Consider the following 18,055-nt stretch of genomic DNA (forward strand, 5'->3'; position numbering starts at 1 on the left):
ACGTTTTACTTCTCTAAGTCTATTCAAAACCCTTTTTCATAGGCTGACCATATATTACCATATATACCTTAGTACCACGAAAAACATACTTTATTAACGCCCATTACTGTTTCGGTAATAACTCGGTAAATACTGACCAGCGGCAGTATGTTATTCTCATAGAACAGAGGCTAAACGGAGAGAATGTCACCTAGCGGTATAATCTGATGTGAAATGATTAGCATCTGAAAGTGCTTTCACAATGCCTGGCTTATGAACACACCTTACGCAGAGTTGGCGATGTTCCTGCGACCTAACACGTAGTTACATTTTACACTCATCATTCACTCACATGCACGCACGCGAGTCACGTAATGCCTTTTCTTAAAAAAAAAAGTGTGTGTACTTATGTACACGCGTTAGAAGTTATACTTCTTAGGCGTAACAAGATAAAAATCTTTTTAAAAATTTTATCTATCGCCGTAATATTCTACGTCTGTAGAAAAAACGACACTAACAATATAAAAAAGGTTTTTAATACATTGAAAGTTTTATTATAACGCATTATCTAGTTAAATAAAGTATATTTAAATATCACAAAAAAACTATTTCTACATAATTAAAGAAATTGACATTTTTTATTTTAAAATGTTGACTATGCTGTCGGTTTTTTGTGAAGGTGTGCACGCGCATCGTAAAAATTTACTCTCATGTTTAATTTCAAAAATTGGGATATGTTGTTAAAAGTTTAATAATAGAAAAAAAAAACAATTTGTTATTTAAAAAACAATAAAATTGTTATGATATTAACTATTAAGTTTGTTATAGAAGAGCTGGGAACCACAAGTAGTTTTTACTCAAAAGGGTTCCCAAATCCTACACAATATAATGCATTCTTTATAATGAATCAACACATTTTTATTTTATTTTTAATGCCAGAATGCTCTTTTATAATTTCATAAGCCAAATTGTTTCCGAAATACTTAGACGGTCCGTAACGTCCAATAACAACTTGGACATTATATCCAATCTCAATAGTTCTTTCATTATCCGTAGCGCTGATCGCAAACTGGGGGTGTGACACTGTTGCGGCGCAGTAAGACACGTGTATACAATATACTATGCTAAACAAGCTGCAATGCGGTGTTTTAAGATAAAACGTCACCTTAGGATGCGCTCCCACTGACAAATTTATAAGTAGTTTTTCCGTGTTAAATAAAATCCTTATTAAGATCACATATATGATATGCATGCAAATAAAGTAAATAAAACCTTTTTGGGACTGGGCCTCAGATTTCTGTATCTGTTTCATGATCAATCTAATAGGTAAGTAGGTGATCAGCCTCTTATGAATGACACACGCCGTAAACTTTATGGGTCTAAGGCAAGCCGGTTTCCTCACGCCGTTTTCCTTCACCGTTCAATTGGTACACAACCGGGGATCGAACCTACGACCTCAGGGATAACATTCGCACGCTGAAGCCACTAGGCCAACACTGCTCTTGGTATGCATACAAAGCTTATTATAATCTAAATAAATGTATATTTATTTGCATTGCTCCTAATCATATTTAACAAAAAAAAATTAAGTAATGGTTTTAAGTCATAAATGTGCCAGTACTTAAATTTTAAACTACGTGACGTATCTAACAATGGACACATATAACCCTTCCCCACTTCTACAGCCGAGACTCCAGACAAATGCCCACTTTGCTTCTTCTTAAGTGTCATTTAATATAACATGCGAAAATACAAGTATAAGTTCAGCGCATTTGTATTTTAATTGGCCCTGTACTGAGTATTGTTACATGAGTTTTAGTACAAACATTTTTTGTATGGAACAAAATATCAGCGCTATGGTTAAGATTCGGAAACGTGCTAATTCTAGACCTTCATTAATGATTGACAATCGGAAGTCATAGTTCGCGCTGTCAGACTGACAGTTTCGGTATCGCATATACAGTAATAACAGTTAACTTTAATTCTAATCTAAACTATAATATAATTACAACATATATTAATTAATAATGTATTTATTTTTGTCATTGTTTAGTTGTATAAGTTTAATATGTTTAGTAAAATAACTCCGCAACAAAATGGTCGCGTGTACGTTGGTAAGTGCGCTAAATTCCTAATTAACTTATAATTAATTGCTGGCTGAAGCATTTCTTCACTTATTACAAAAACTACTGGTTCGAATTGAAAAATTATTTTTGTTTGATAGTTAATTTATCAAGAAAAATTAGGAAACTGCGAGAAACAGCTTTATTATATACGTATATAAGTTAAATGTGTAAGAGCAATTGGTATCTATTAAACCGAATGTATAAATTCTGGACAATACTAACTTATAAAATATTCAATTTTCATGAGACAATTACTTGATAACAACTACTTATTTATATACACAGGAAAAATAAGCAAATTACTTGAAAATATTAAATAATTCATATAATTATGAATAATTATCTTAAATTAAAATGAAAAATGATTGTTATTTGCGGTTAAGGATAATATATCTCTATAATGTTCTCTACATTATAGATATATATTATCTGCTGCTGCTGTTATAATACGTACAGCATTGTACCTGGCTGACACTATCTATTACTTTCCGTTAAGTCAGCATCTCCCATCGAGAGATGAGAATATAATAAAACACTACAGTTGTTTGGTATCATGCTCCGGTAGTATGCACCAACGGACTTTCTGTCTATAGGTATGTGCGCATTTAGCACTTGCTCGTACAGTGAAAGGAAAACATCGTGAGGAAACCGGAATGCCCTAGACCCAAACAGTTGACAGCGTGTGTCAGGCACAGAAAGCTAATTATCTACTTGCCTATTAGAGAAAACAAATTCAGAGATCTGCTGCCAAGGGATACAGCGTCACCTATTTCTTTCATTACGAAATAATACAAATAATTTTTAGACGTTTAAAATAATAAAAATAAAATTAAAAATTGCGAAATACACTTCTGGAAATTTGGTCAAAGGTTTGATTTATACTCTATTGCTTTTCTCTATAAATGGTTCTTTTATTTCGAAGTACTTCCTGAGATCAGCATGAACAAACAAACATACTATAAGCCTTGATTAGAAAGATGATTTATTTCTTTTGGTAGTTACATAAAACCGATATAGCCAAAGGGTCTCAGTGTATTATCCCCTGGTTCCTATAAATTACTGGTCAAAGGAAACGGCCGTTTACAGGTAATCTTCCGTAGTTCCTTTGTCTGTTTAAAGATTATCTACGACAATTTGCTATTCACCGAACACTAAGCACAGATTCGTTCCTTCCATTACATTACGAAATATAATTTGTACTGTATTAAAATCTTCTTTTATTTTTTTATTATTTTTGTTTATTAATGTACTTATTTATGTTTGCTATTTCATATATATTGTTTATCAATGTAATCTGTTTTGGCTTTGTATATTGTCTAAGTGTTTTGTTTTATAATATGTATGTTAGCTGTAAGATTACTAATAAATAAATAAAAAATTAAAATTATGTTTTTAAATTTTTCTTTTAATTATCTACGTATATTGGTAATTTAATTCCTTATATTTAAGCTTTTTTAATAACTACTTTTAAACAATTAGATTGTTTAATGAAGACTAATGGACTGGAGTTGAAAAAAAAAGCGTATTTTCGATATTGGAGGATAAATATTGTAGAAACTAAAAAAACCCTATAATTTTACTTTTTCTTTATGTTTTATAAATATTTGAGCATTTTCTATATATTATGTATTCCATCTTTGGCTATTTCTTTTTTTTTTTTTTTTGCTGAAGGAGTACACAGTACAGTAAATAAATAAATATTGCCACATAGTATTCTCTTTTATTGACATAACTTTTATACATTTAAAGATAACACTTTTTACCGGATTAAAGTTATGTATTATTATAAATTTACAATAATTTTACATAATCACCGTGACCACGCACGCTGTAAAGCACGCGAAACGTCGGAAAATTTTAAAATTATGTAAAATAATTGTAAACAACTTCAATTCGGTAAAAAGTGTTCTCTTTAAATATTGTCACGACTAACACATCCCGAATCACGTCCGCGAAATTTCTTTTATAACCATCACTACGAAACCAGCTTATAAACATCCAATCCACGAACTCTCCTTTTTAAACTCATCTATTATCCCCCACACCACAGAATATTGATACCCCCGGGTATGTTTTCAACTCACACCAGGTAAAACTACTGCTGCTGGTATTGCTCACCCGGCTCCGAGTAGTTCTGTGGCCCACGGGTGTCTACCGCATATTCCGCATACTCCAAGTTCAGTCCCGAGGAACTGTCTATATCTAGAGCAGGGTATCACTTGACATCCGGCGAACTGTTTACCCAGTGTTAATTGTCTTTATAAAGGAGTAAACGATGTGTACAGTGAGTACGAAACGCGCGCTTAGTCAAATCAAAGACGGAGACTATTACACTATTTAAAATTACACATTGCATGTACATATTTAAAATATAATCTATATTGTAATAGTATACGAAGCAGTAATTATAGCTTATGATATAGTTAATAAAGAGGAATTTTGATGAAGAATGCATTGCTGCAATAATTATCACGTCATCATAATGAATATATATTATAATGACATTTATATGTTGTATTTGTAGCGTTTCTAATTCAAAAATAGATTACGATCAAAGCATATAGTCATATATTTTGATACGTTCTAATGAACGAAACAAAAAAATTCTGACAATTTGCATATTATGAATTCAAATAAGCGGCTAATAAATAGACTGCGTGGTCAGTTATTAAATAGTTTAATGTTAACCAACATATAATCAAATTGAATAATTATTTTTATATGCATTTGTCACTCTCCTGAATTATTTGTATTGTATATGTAAAAATAGCAATTACAAACCACTCACGGTGAGTTTCGAATTAATTATGATTTAGATTTTGTGTACTTAGGTACACGCGTTAGAATTATACTGCTTTGGCGTAACAAGATAAAAATTTATTCTACGTTAGTAGAAAAAACTACACTAACAATAGAAAACCAAACTATAGCTAACTTCAGGGTGTCGGTTTTTTATGACGGTGTGCGCGCATTTTTCCCTAACTCGCCAAAAGAAGTATAACTTCAAAAGATAAACTTTCTGACTACTACAAGCAAAGGTAGTTGTCAAAGGAACTAAAAAAAAGAAGATACCGTAGTAATATCGGATACCGCCGTTATTAAAATTGCACTGTAACATTAAAAAAATTGATCTTGCAAACCTAAACCAGGGCTAACACGTAATTCAAGGTGATGTTATTATCTTATCATTCTTACAGCACATACGTAAAATATAAGTGCAACTTTTTAACTTTTTTTATAGAACAGGGGGCAAAGCAAAGGAGCAGGACGCTTACCTGATGGTGATACCGGCGCCCATGGAAACTCTTACCTTTCGACTCGCGAGTGCGTTGTCGTTCTTTTAAGAATTGGTATGCTTTTCTTGAAGGGAGCCCTCTTAATAGAAGGTACATGGGATACACGAAATATACCTCCAAAACTTGGGAATAGTTTCTTACTCAAATTGGTAATATGTAAGACTCTCCTATTCATTTTCCTTGGACAGCTGCTCTTCCTTAACTATACTTAGTAGATGCGAAAAACAATACATTCTTAAATCAAATTTATACTCTTCAAACATTATGTAACAGACCCTTGCAAGGTATAAATTCTTATAAAATATGTATGTTATATGTAAGATTCAGAGTCGAGACTTGACTCTCAAACTCTCGTATGACAAAATCCACTACTTTCTTACTAACGAAAGTCATACTTAGTGCTGTCTCGAACCTCTTATAGAGTATGAAACATTTTTATCTTCTGGAACGGACTTGCTTGAATTTACTACATGATTCATAATATATATAAATATTTTTTTAAATAGCAATAACCGCATCTCAGTTAAAAGTCTTTGATTACGATATACTCTCTATGCAAAGTTGGTATTGTAACATAAGGTGGATCATGCCCGTTTGATCTTCTAAAAAATATTATAAAACAAAATAATAGAAAATTTTATCCAACTATCTCGACCACCTGAGTTAGTTGTACAACACGTAATCACGTCAGTACGTGATAAGAGCTGAGTGTGCGTAAACTGCTACTGATCTACGCATGAGATAATAAATTTAGGATTAAACCACTGCTTCCAACGAATCATAAAAAAATCTCATTCTAGTTCCAATGGTAAATATTTTTTTTTATCTGTAAACAGTTTCATCTCAAATCTATGATCTTTACCTTTCATTTGTTTTCTCTAATAGGCAAGTAGGTGATTAGCCTTCAGTGCCTAACACACGCTGTCGACCGTTTGGGTGTAAGGCATGCCGGTTTCCTCACGATGGTTTCCTTTCACAGTCCACAGCCGGGGTTGCTCATGACAAAAGGGGTGAAACTCAGTGACTCACTCACTCACTCACTCATGAAAGTCGCATCCTCAAGCTACTAGACCAACACTGCTCATGATATTTTATGATGATCTTTATTTACTATACTTAAAAAACTATATATGTAAGTCCTACAAATCATATAGTCCAGTCAAATTATGGCTAAAAACGGGTTAAATAAACATGAGCGAACACAGTTTGGGGATTTTGAGGATCGATAGGGGGGTGTATTCTGAGCATAAATTCCAATTTGAGGGGTTGTACTGAGGTCAGCTCAAGGTCATTTCGATGGAAACGCGTTTAATTCGATATCTCGAGAATGGTTAGTGTTAGGCGAAAAATTGTAGAGACCTTTTCTTTTCCCAACTAAATTTACTAACTTTTTTATCTGAAACTTTTTTTTATAACATTAATATTTTTCAAGTTATTACTCCCGCAAGGCAGAAATTTTACTTTTTTTTCAATTTTTCGTCGTTTTCTCCCCAACCATTCAATTTTATTAAATTTTACCGATCATTGAAGTGTAGATCTTTTAATTATGAACAATTTTGTTCTTAAACTTTTTTCCGTAATGCCAATACCTTCGGAGTTATAAATTACTTTACCGAGCAAAATCCGCGCCACTGTCGCAATATAAAAAGGTCAATCGATTAAACTACTTAAAAATTTGGTATTTAATATTCATGGGTTAATTTGGGTAAGAAGTAAATTAAAAATTAAAACTGTTTCACACATTTATTGATAGAAAAATAGGTTATAAAATTCGGAATATTAAGCACCCGAGGTCGATGGAAGTGATTCGTGAATATTCGTGGTCCTGACGGTATCGGGGCATACGTCGTCCTCGTCCATTGCGTCAAGATCATCATTCGAACAATAGTTCTCTTGGCAATTGGTGCAAATCACTGAGCAAAAGAGGCCGGCCTTTCTGCATCCGCACGCTTTGCCGCAGTTGGTTTTGCATTTGCACGCAATCGATCTCAGTAAATTATTAATCATAATATATGATTAATAAAGATAATTAATCAGTAATTATTAGCCGATAGCGATGTCATTGAAACCAGCTCCGGATAATTTACGTGCGGCAAAGCGTGCGGATGCAGAAAGGCCGGCCTCTTTTGCTCAGTGATTTGCACCAATTGCAAAGAGAACTATTGTTCGAATGTCGCTAACGTTATCGACGATGATGATCTTTAATTTACTTCTTACCCAAATTAACCCATGAATATTAAATACCAAATTTTTAAATAGTTTAATCGATTGACCTTTTTATATTGCGACAGTGGCGCGGATTTTGCTCGGTAAAGTAATTTATAACTCCGAAGGTATTGGCATTACGGAAAAAAGTTTAAGAACAAAATTGTTCATAATTAAAAGATCTACACTTCAATGATCGGTAAAATTTAATAAAATTGAATGGTTGGGGAGAAAACGACGAAAAATTGAAAAAAAAGTAAAATTTCTGCTTTGCGGGAGTAATAACTTGAAAAATATTAATGTTATAAAAAAAAGTTTCAAATAAAAAAGTTAGTAAATTTAGTTAGGAAAAGAAAAGGTTTCTACAATTTTTCGCCTAACACTAACCATTCTCGAGATATCGAATTAAACGCGTTTCCATCGAAATGACCTTGAGCTGACCTCAGTACAACCCCTCAAATTGGAATTTATGCTCAGAATACACCCCCCTTTCGATCCTCAAAATCCCCAAACTGTGTTCGCTCATGTTTATTTATTTCGTAATTTGACTGGAGTAATAGGTGTTTTATACAAAAAGCCCATTCAAATCTTCTTTTGCATTGATCATTATAATATAGTTAATACCTATAAAAGAGGAGTAACCAAGCCATTATATCTAATAAAATATACTTTATTATAATACATAATACTAGCTGACCCGGCAAACGTTGTTTTGCCATGTATATATATTATTTCTAGGAAACATTTTTTAGGTCAATAAAAATAACTATCTTCTAAAATAAAAATAGGGGTAATCGTAGAGGGGAGAAACTTAAGGGCTGTATGTATTTTTAATGCCACATAATAAAAAATAACAAATAAAAAAAAGTATTCAAAAAATATTTTTTATGCATAAAAAATTTCATAAGAATCGATCGAGCCCTTCGAAGGAATATGGGAACGAACATTGTGACACGAGAATTTTATATATTAGAGATAATACTTGTGATACAAGTCACAAGTCAATTGCACTATGCATTGTAGTACCATGAAAATTCTACTATAATTAAAAAAAAAAACAGTTGTTATGTAGGTTATTAAATCGATTGATTTAATAACTTTACTCTATCAGCGACTTAAAAAAAATAATATGATGTGACTGTACAATCGGTGATCTCTGTTACGTTCTGATACAAATTGCTAAATGGTCAAATACAGAACAGTAACCTCTTACAGGTCAATATCACTGTCGTTCCGTATTCATTCCCAAGAAATCAGCTGAATTTTCTAAATGCCGTCTGCAAAAACCAACCTAGGATTTTAGGCACCTCTTCTTCGAATTCTTCGCGTTTATAACAGATTAAACACTTATCCATTGCTGAATATATATATTCGGTAGTAGGCTTATCAATTAGAAAGCATTGTTAAGTGCCTATCTCATACCTAATTCGCTGTTTTGCTGGTAATTTTATTTTTAATTTATTTTTAATTATTTTATTTTAAAAAAATTATTTATTTTGCCGAACAATAAGCAAAGATGTCTAGTATGTTTATGTTTTTATAATTTTTTGTAACATTGATATTTACCAAAATTGACATATATTTCAGATAAGATAGCTTGGCACGTATACTGTAGATATAGTACTATGTAGGAAATGGTAAACTTCAATAAATAGATTGATTGCTTCATCAATTATATAAGAACAATAAAATATTTTTATATTATTTCTTTTCTCACCCCGTAACCTGATAATGAAATAGTGGTACAGTATAGCATCACAGTCCTTTATGACGTTAAATAAGATAGTATATAAAACTGTACATAACCAGGTAATAAAACATTATGTATAGCATCAACAACTTCCTAAGAAAGGAAATCCGGATTTGACATTGGCACTTCGTTATACCAGATCAAAGGCTTATCTAATCCATTTCGCTATCACTAATACCTGTGATAAGAAGTCATGTGGCATTTATCATTGCGATAGATAACTTTATTTGGTTATTTAATTGAATCTATTAAAGCGCTATGTGATTTTTTTTATAGAACAGGGGGCAAACGGGCAAGATGTTAATCTGATGTTAAGTGATATGGACACTCTTCATGCCAGAGGGCTCACGAATGCGTCGCCGGCCTTTTAAGAATTGGTACGCTCTTTTCTTGAGTGAAAGTCAAAATAATTTATTCATATAGGAACCACAATGTACACTTATGAACGTCAGATCACGTGGCCGTTCACCAACCAGATGGACCGATCAAGTGAAAGAGTCATCGTCCTCAGAACTGTACACTGTCATAAGAGAAGCGCTGGACATAAACCGGTGGAAAATGATAGTCCGCTCTAGATGCTTCGTTGCTGAACACGACGCTCAGACATGAGCTGCCGATTAAAGAGAGAGAGAGTCACACTATGAGTATGTAGTCGTAGGGTCATTGTACTGTATTAGAAGGATGCTAACAAAAATGATAAATAACAACTATGTAAATGTTTCGCCTGTAAATCCGGACTTCGATCGCCGCGCTAATAAAGCCTGAGCGAGCAAAAACGTACAGCATTGGCCCATACACTTTGTATTAATTATTGTAGCTGACTAATCTTTTTAATATGAAGTCTGTATTTATGAAATTTAAAATTTAATTGTGACAAATGAAAAGCGTCAGTGAAACGAGGTGATCATTATAAATTTTAATTACGCAGCTAATTAACGTCGTACATGATAATCCATGCGAAGATTATAGGTTTATAACTTTCCAATCATAAAACTCGCAAATATTGTCAATGGGTTATCGAATGACGTCGTTATAATTACCAACATTATAGTTGTATTATACGAGTACATTCAATTCTCTAGTATACATAAATTGGGTAATAAATAGGTTTAGTATAAATCAACAAATCACGCAGAACAATGTTTGCGTATCTCGTGCTAATCAAAACACACTAAGATCAAAATGGAATAGCAAATGCGTGGATGAAAAATCGGTCGCTAAAATGAATAATAAAAATAACAGAGACATAAGTATAGTCATTAATAAAATATATTACGACACCTGAATTCTTACGGTTTTGAAACACGGGAACTCACCAATCACCAAAAAAGTTAGAGGTTCATAAAAGAACAATAGAGAGAAGTTAGAGTTTAAGTTTACTAAAAATTAATAAAAGAGATAGGTTCTACAATATGTATTCGAAAGGACAAGTGGAAATTGACAGGACACACCTTGCGAGGAGCTGAGAAGTGGAGTAACACTATAATGAGTTGGTACTCAAAATTTTGAAAAAGATAAAAAGGGACCGTACAAGAGATGGTAAGATGAAATAAAACTGGTTGCAGGCATAGTTTGGTGGGGCGAGTAAGGGAAACTAGAAGGCTCTGGAGGAGGCCTTAGTTAAGAATATCTATCTCGCTCTTACAATCGATGTTGGTTACCAACATCGATGAAAATATTGTTGTGTCTTACAACATTTTTCCAACTTACCGTAACTTTGTTTATCATGCTCTTAATGAGGTTTAAGTTTTCATTATTATTGTTATTTTTTATCTTTCTAGTTTTAGTTATGTTGTGGTTCTTTAATTTTTTCCCTTTATAGATCGCATCTGTTCTAATGGTATGTATGTATATGTGAGTTAAATTTGTGACATCATATTTTCTTGTATTTTTAGGCATACTCATTATCTTAGAACGTATAAATAAATAAATGGATTTAAGTTTGTATTCATTGTTGTTAGAAAAAGAACTTATCCGAAATAAAGGCGATTTTATATTTTATAAAACCAAATTAAGACAGCTGGAACTTCTTTAGAGAGTCCGTAGAGTTCTCAGTTATTCTACGTAAAGAGCACAGGGGTTACATCTTTGGCCTAACAATAAAATTTCAACATTAAATTCAGACCTTCACAACTCACATACATAGATAACAAATTTAACTATTATTTGCGATAGTCTAACCCGATTCTTCAACCAATTAACCTTTTAACCATGAGGCCTTCGTACACCTATTGTATACGAACTTTGATTATATTGGGTTGTTAAAGCATAATAAAAAACTAGCAAAAAACCACTTGTTACTAAGGAGTTACGTTAGTTTCATTGTTATCTTCAATGCGTTTTTTATTTTTGTCTCTTTATAAAATGATTGCTTTCGAATTCGGAGTTAGGTTTTAGTCATACTTATTGGTCTAGATTTCTCATTACACGGCTCAATGACTAATTGATGGTCGCAATGTAATACATCACGTTGTACGGATACTGGGTTGTTTTAAATAATGTAAAAATACAATGTACACTATTAATATCAACTTGCGTTAAACAAAAGATAAAAAACAATTGAATGCTTTGCAATGAAAATGCTATGCTATTCTTATAATACTGCAGAGATTGCTTACGTCTGGTTAGACTAGGGGCGTAATTCCCACGATTTAGGTAATCGCCACGTTATAAGCGTGGAAACTAAGAAAGCATTAGTGGGCAAAAAAGCCATGGCCCGTTGGTGGCTCGTAGCTTAAGGGATATAAATTTACTTTATAAAGTATATTAGAAATTTTATTATATATATAGTATCAAAAAGGTACCACAACTCAATGAGGGTCCCGACCTCAGAATGCGTTAAAAGCGCACGTAGTAAATGTAATTGGTCAACCGCCGGGATTCGAACACACCGACTTAACTACACTAACACAGCTCCACCTATTATACATAATTGCCTAAATTGAATTTATATAGTTATTTCTTCTTACAATAAAGTTCACAAAAAAGAGAGCGACTACATGAATTACAACCTAGCTCATACAATAATTAGGGCTAATAAGTAATATTATGTTGACTTAATTTTCTATAATACTAATAAATAGCTTAAACTAAGGTAATATTCATTAACAGTCTGTGTTTTATAATGTTTTGACACTATGTTCGTGTGTCCGATATACCGCACTTGCACTTATCACTACACTAGGTAGGTATATTAACTCAAAAAGTTTAGTTCTCTCTATAAACTCAAAAGCTATTTCGGCATTACAATATGTTTTTAATAAACGAGGTGAAAATGCAGGTCCACTGATGTCGGACGTAAAGGCCGATTTACATTATCTTAGTGTTTAGGAGAGTGCTTTAGGATAGTGGTTTAGTTGAAACATGTAAACGCTACTTGCTTTAGTACGGTTCTACTTGACTTTCAAGTTGAATCAAAATATAATCGCTTTTTATTTTTGTTTCAAGTGATAACCCTGCCGCGCCGGCGCACCCCCCGAGATCTTCCCTCGTTGTGTGTAAACACGTAATTTAGTAAAATCTTTAGGATAGTGCATAAGTGCCGTGAAACGCGTGCGTGTTTTTTGATTTTTAAATATGGCTAAATGGTCGGAAGATACAACTATCAGATTTGTGTCTGAATATGTTGTTCACGAATGTTTGTAGAACGTTAAAAACAATTTATACAAAAACAAACAGGCTAGGCATTCGGCATACACTGCCCTTAAAGAAGCTATTTTATTTATTATTTATATTTAGTTTATTTATTTCGAATAAAATCTCGTCTTCTATTTTTTCCATAACTATAGTTAGTATTTTGCGTAGAATAGAACGTATTTGCCGACGTCGTTGCGCGTTCATTGTGGCGCTGTAATGATACTCTACTGGAAGAAATGTAAACGTTCACTCGCAACGCACTAAAGCACTAAAGAACTTGCCTTTCAACTTGTACTAAAATACTCTCCTAAACACTAAGATAATGTAAATCGGCCCTAATACAGGGTCTATGGGGGCATTGGAATGCTACATTATATGGAGTATAAGCAAAAGAGTAGAGCCGTACGAAGCCGGGACAGACCGCTATATGGTATCTCGTACTCATACATAAAATTTATGTTCCAACAGCGAGGCTTATTTATTGGTGCTACAATATAAAATTAAACAATAAATTGCGATCTAATATTAACACCTTTTTAATGTTAAACAATAATATCGTTCTGGAGTTGTCAAGGACTTCGAAACAATAGGGGTTCGAAGTTGGACGAAAAGTGGCACGAAATAGATTGCGATGGCGAAATATACTTGAGGAGATCCACAAGGGGCTTACTTGTATGATAATGAATTATAAAATTATTATTATTTAGTAATATTATAAAGGATTTTATAATTTGTTTGTTTTAATATGTAATACGTAATAAATTCCTCATTTAATTGTCCATTATATAAATTAAATCTAAAAGTCATGACTAATTAGGAAACTAGGATTTATCAACAAACTGATAACATTATAAACATATTTAATTTCTTAGATAAATATATTATAACATTGCAATCTGTCGAGTGCTTAATAAAGATTTAAAAATCTAGTTAAAGCAAGATTTGATTGGAATCTTTATTGCGTCTGTGTTGAATTTGGTAAGACAAGAATAAATAAGGATTTCTCTGATCTCCATAAACATTATTCAAATAGAAGGGAGCGTCTGTCAAACATTTTTATCTTCTTTTTACGTTAATGAAATCATTAACAGTTATTATTGACCAATGCAATGACGGTCTATTGCGTACACGTAAATTATATATGAAATTCTATATATATATATTATATAAGTAATCCATTCTTACCTTTCCCGCGTACCTAACTTATTATGTAAACAGTTTTCGTGCTAGGAATATATTTGAGCATTCCATGTCTATAATTTTTATAGAAGTAATAATAATAATCTAATAGTAATAATCAATCTGTGGCAAGGCCAAAAGCACTATTCGGATTTACAAAAAATCGGCTAATTTCCAAGGAAGGACCACTAGTAATATGAATTCATTTTAGAAATCTAAAAAATAACCTATTTCCCAATCAATAAGGATTCTTATATTGAGTATATCATAATTGACTTTGTTCATGTTTGACCGCTGCAGCACCATATACTTTCAATTATTATATCTAGTATTCTAGTACATAGTTGTATACATTATAGCTAAGGTACAATAATAGATATACATTATACAATTGTATTCCATGTTTGAAAGTCTCATTAAATCTAGGTTCATAGCCTCTTGGAGGGCTATATGGCCTTAATACAGAAATATCTAAACAGGGTGCATATAGTATGAGTACATCTAATTTTTATGAGATGTCTACTGCCTCACTACCAGATTCCTTAAAATACAATATATACATAATATTATTATTTATTGGAATAATAAATATCAATATCAAAATAATATTACCACTTAAACAGCTAATAAAAGCTGCATTTATTTATTTTAAAATTAATTTAATTACTTGTAGCATATTTATCAGTAATACTTGACACACCTCTTTCTTATATATATTAGTTTATAAGAAAAAAGCAAATAAAAAAAAAAAAAATCTAGAATGTTATTAAAACTACAAAATATATAGTCATGTCATGTGGCGATACATTATCATAATTGTGAATAATTGTATGTTTAATTCTTGATAGCTTATGTAACATATAATATCAACAAACAATATTGAAATATTATTAAATTATATCATTATTAAAGAATAGATAATTAGTAATTGGATGGAACAATGGTGTATAAAATTAGTTTCCCATGGTAAGTCCGGAATATAAAATGGACATCATAATTGTTTTAAACTTTGCAGTCATATTGACCTCTGCTAAACAGTAGAAATTATAATAATTAAACATTAACAATACATGAAGACACTTACTTACAACAAGATAATTCATAACAATTTAAGGAAAAACCTAAAACATTAAAACCAGTTCCAAGTGAACACTATATTCTTTGTTTTTCTTTAAACTCTATAGAATCTATTATTTAATATTACTAAGGTAATCATTTGCATTGCATATTGTAGTGATACCATCGCGGGGATCTATTGAAACAAGTAATTGTAGATGTAAATGTAGGTTGTAGACGCGTTTGCGCAGTGATAGTACGTTACACGAAGAAAACTTCTTAAAGGACTTTGCACCGATTTAATCAAAGATTTAATCACGATAATATTTTTTTTAATTTATCAAGATAATTTTGCTTAAGATAATTAATAAAATAGATTTATTATTAACGTACCTACTTATTGTAGAGCAACATTCGATTCTATGCATTGATATATAACAGAAATTCTCTAGAAAAGAACTTTACTTACCAAAGTGTTCTGATATCCAAGTCCGGATTCATCGTCTGACCCTTCCTCTTTATTTAGTTCCTTCATCATAATGAAAACAATTCACTAAACTAGTACACAACTTTTGTTTTGAAAACAGTTTACAACTTTTTGTAACCAGTTTAATAGTTTCTCCTAACTCATTCGAATGTCCAGCCACATACGCCCATCGCCCTATTCACTACACTCTGTTTGAATTATTTTGTAATTGAATAAATGCGAATACATGCAAATTGCCCTTGCGCGCCGGAAACACCAAACACGTTCAAATTACGTGCCGAGCGCTGACCAACTGACAACTTGACAAATAATATAAGACGCTTGACAAATATAATCAATGTCAGTATGACAGATAAGCTAACGGATCGCGAAATTCAAATAATTGCAAACAATTAGCATTATCGATTATTTATATAAGTAGGAGATATGACTTCCATCTATTCAAACGTAGAGTGTACTCCTCCCTCAAAGGCCGGCAACGCACCCATAAAAAATGGGTAGTTGCGATGACTGCCCTTTTTGGGCGTCCCGTATGCTCGAGGAGGGCACTCCTATTGTATAATAAAAAGTGCGTTAGTGCGTGCTTTTTATTTTATAATTTTTAAGTCTCGTTCACATTTATACAAATCTAAAACTTTAGATTTTCGAGACTTAGAGAGAGGGAAAAAGGAAGATATGTTAGGAATTTAATGAATTTAATTGTCATTAAAATATTAAAAGTGCCGAAAATGAATACCTAATAAATTTATTTTTTAAATTTATTTCTCCGATAATAAAAACACTTGGCATTTTAATTTACAATTCGTCATTTGAGATTTCAATAGGTAAATAATTTTGCATAAAATACAAAATACTAATATTTCATAAATTCTCTTTACAAAATTTTAATTTTAAAAATATATATTCTATAAGATAATTCGCCCTTTTCACTCTCTCTCAATCGGTCTCCATCGCTCCCTCCCTGTTCTTCGACAAAAACGCTGCACATCTTCATTGCGTTTCATCCGTAAAAATTATACCCTCATGCGCCTAAAGAAATTCTACACAACTCTTAATTTACATTTACTGTCAGTTCAACAGAGCGAACGGACAAAAATAACTAATACTTAATAACGAGAGAAACCCCTCTCAGTCGTCTACACAACATCGTAAGCAAAGTAAAACCAATAAACCATCGCTGTCTTTATCCGATCCGCAAAAATCATGTGACAATAATAATCCATTGTTCGGTTGTCTGCACTTTTTTCTACCATCATGGCGATTTATTATTGAGTCTTCAAGAAAGTCGAGGGCAGTTACCAATTAAATAAGTATTTTTTAGGGAGAGTTTAAAAATATTAATTTGCGCGCCATTGTGTGTGACAGAATAGGCGAATTTACGATTGTACCATCTTACACATTTTTGTACCATCTTATTATTATTATTATAAAAATCATCGTGATGAAACCAATATGTCTAAACCCAACAAAACTTGAACTCATTACCTCCTTGAAAGATTATGGAACTTTATATACTAGCCGTGGCGCTATACTTACAACGTACACACTAACAGGATTGTTCAACAAATGAAAACAATAGTTATTATTTCTGTAGAGCATAACAAAAAGTTTGCCTTACAACCATTGTTCTATCCATGACGAGTTCTATAATTGTTAGGGATTTATTATTACTGTAGGTACAGGTAAAAAGCAATTGATCACGGGTTGGTTATGGAATTCAAACAATACCGAAAGACGCCTAGTGGTTTTTTTTAAATCCTGTGCATTAAAAATCGCATTTTTTGTTGGCCTAGTGGCTTCAGCTTGTGACTCTCATCCCTGAGGTCGTAAGTTCGAACCATGGCTGTGCACAGATGGACTTTCTATGTGAGCATTTAACATTCGCTCGAACGGAAAACATCGCCAGGGAACTGGCTTGCCTTAAACCCAAAAAGTAGACGGCGTGTGTCAGGCACAGGAGGCACTGATCACCTACTTGCCTATTAGATTGACAAATGATCATGAAACAGATACGAAAATCTGAGGCCCGGGCCTAAAAAGCTTGTACAGCCATTGATTCAAATTACGTCGAGTCAACGTATTACGAATTGTGAATAAGAATTCTTGGCGTGTTTTAACAGCTTCGTAATCATACATTTATTTTTAAATTAAATTCAAATTAAATTTGTATATTTTGGTGTCCAGTAGATTATGAGTTACCGATTGGTAAAGCCTGCACTATCGAATCTTTGATACTATTAGGTTAATCTATAGGTCGTTGTAAAAGTAAAATTGTTATATGGCAAGGACAGGAATTCGCTAGTACTCTAGTGCCATAGCTTCAATGTGCCTGTTGGGTACA

General features: G+C 32.4%; 1 protein-coding gene across 1 annotated transcript in view; it reads right to left on the reverse strand.

Moving 5' to 3' along the window:
* Positions 1-15,997, reverse strand: part of LOC125059150 (chloride channel protein 2) — a 73,482-nt gene extending 57,485 nt beyond the window's left edge. The window contains exon 1 of the mRNA XM_047663422.1: positions 15,697-15,997. Coding sequence (XP_047519378.1) covers positions 15,697-15,765 — 69 coding nt within the window. The 5' untranslated portion in view covers positions 15,766-15,997. The remainder of the gene's footprint in view (positions 1-15,696) is intronic.
* Between the last annotated feature and the right edge of the window lie 2,058 nt (positions 15,998-18,055).

This window comes from Pieris napi, chromosome 19 (assembly GCF_905475465.1).
Source record: "Pieris napi chromosome 19, ilPieNapi1.2, whole genome shotgun sequence".
In the NCBI taxonomy this organism is placed as follows: domain Eukaryota; kingdom Metazoa; phylum Arthropoda; class Insecta; order Lepidoptera; family Pieridae; genus Pieris; species Pieris napi.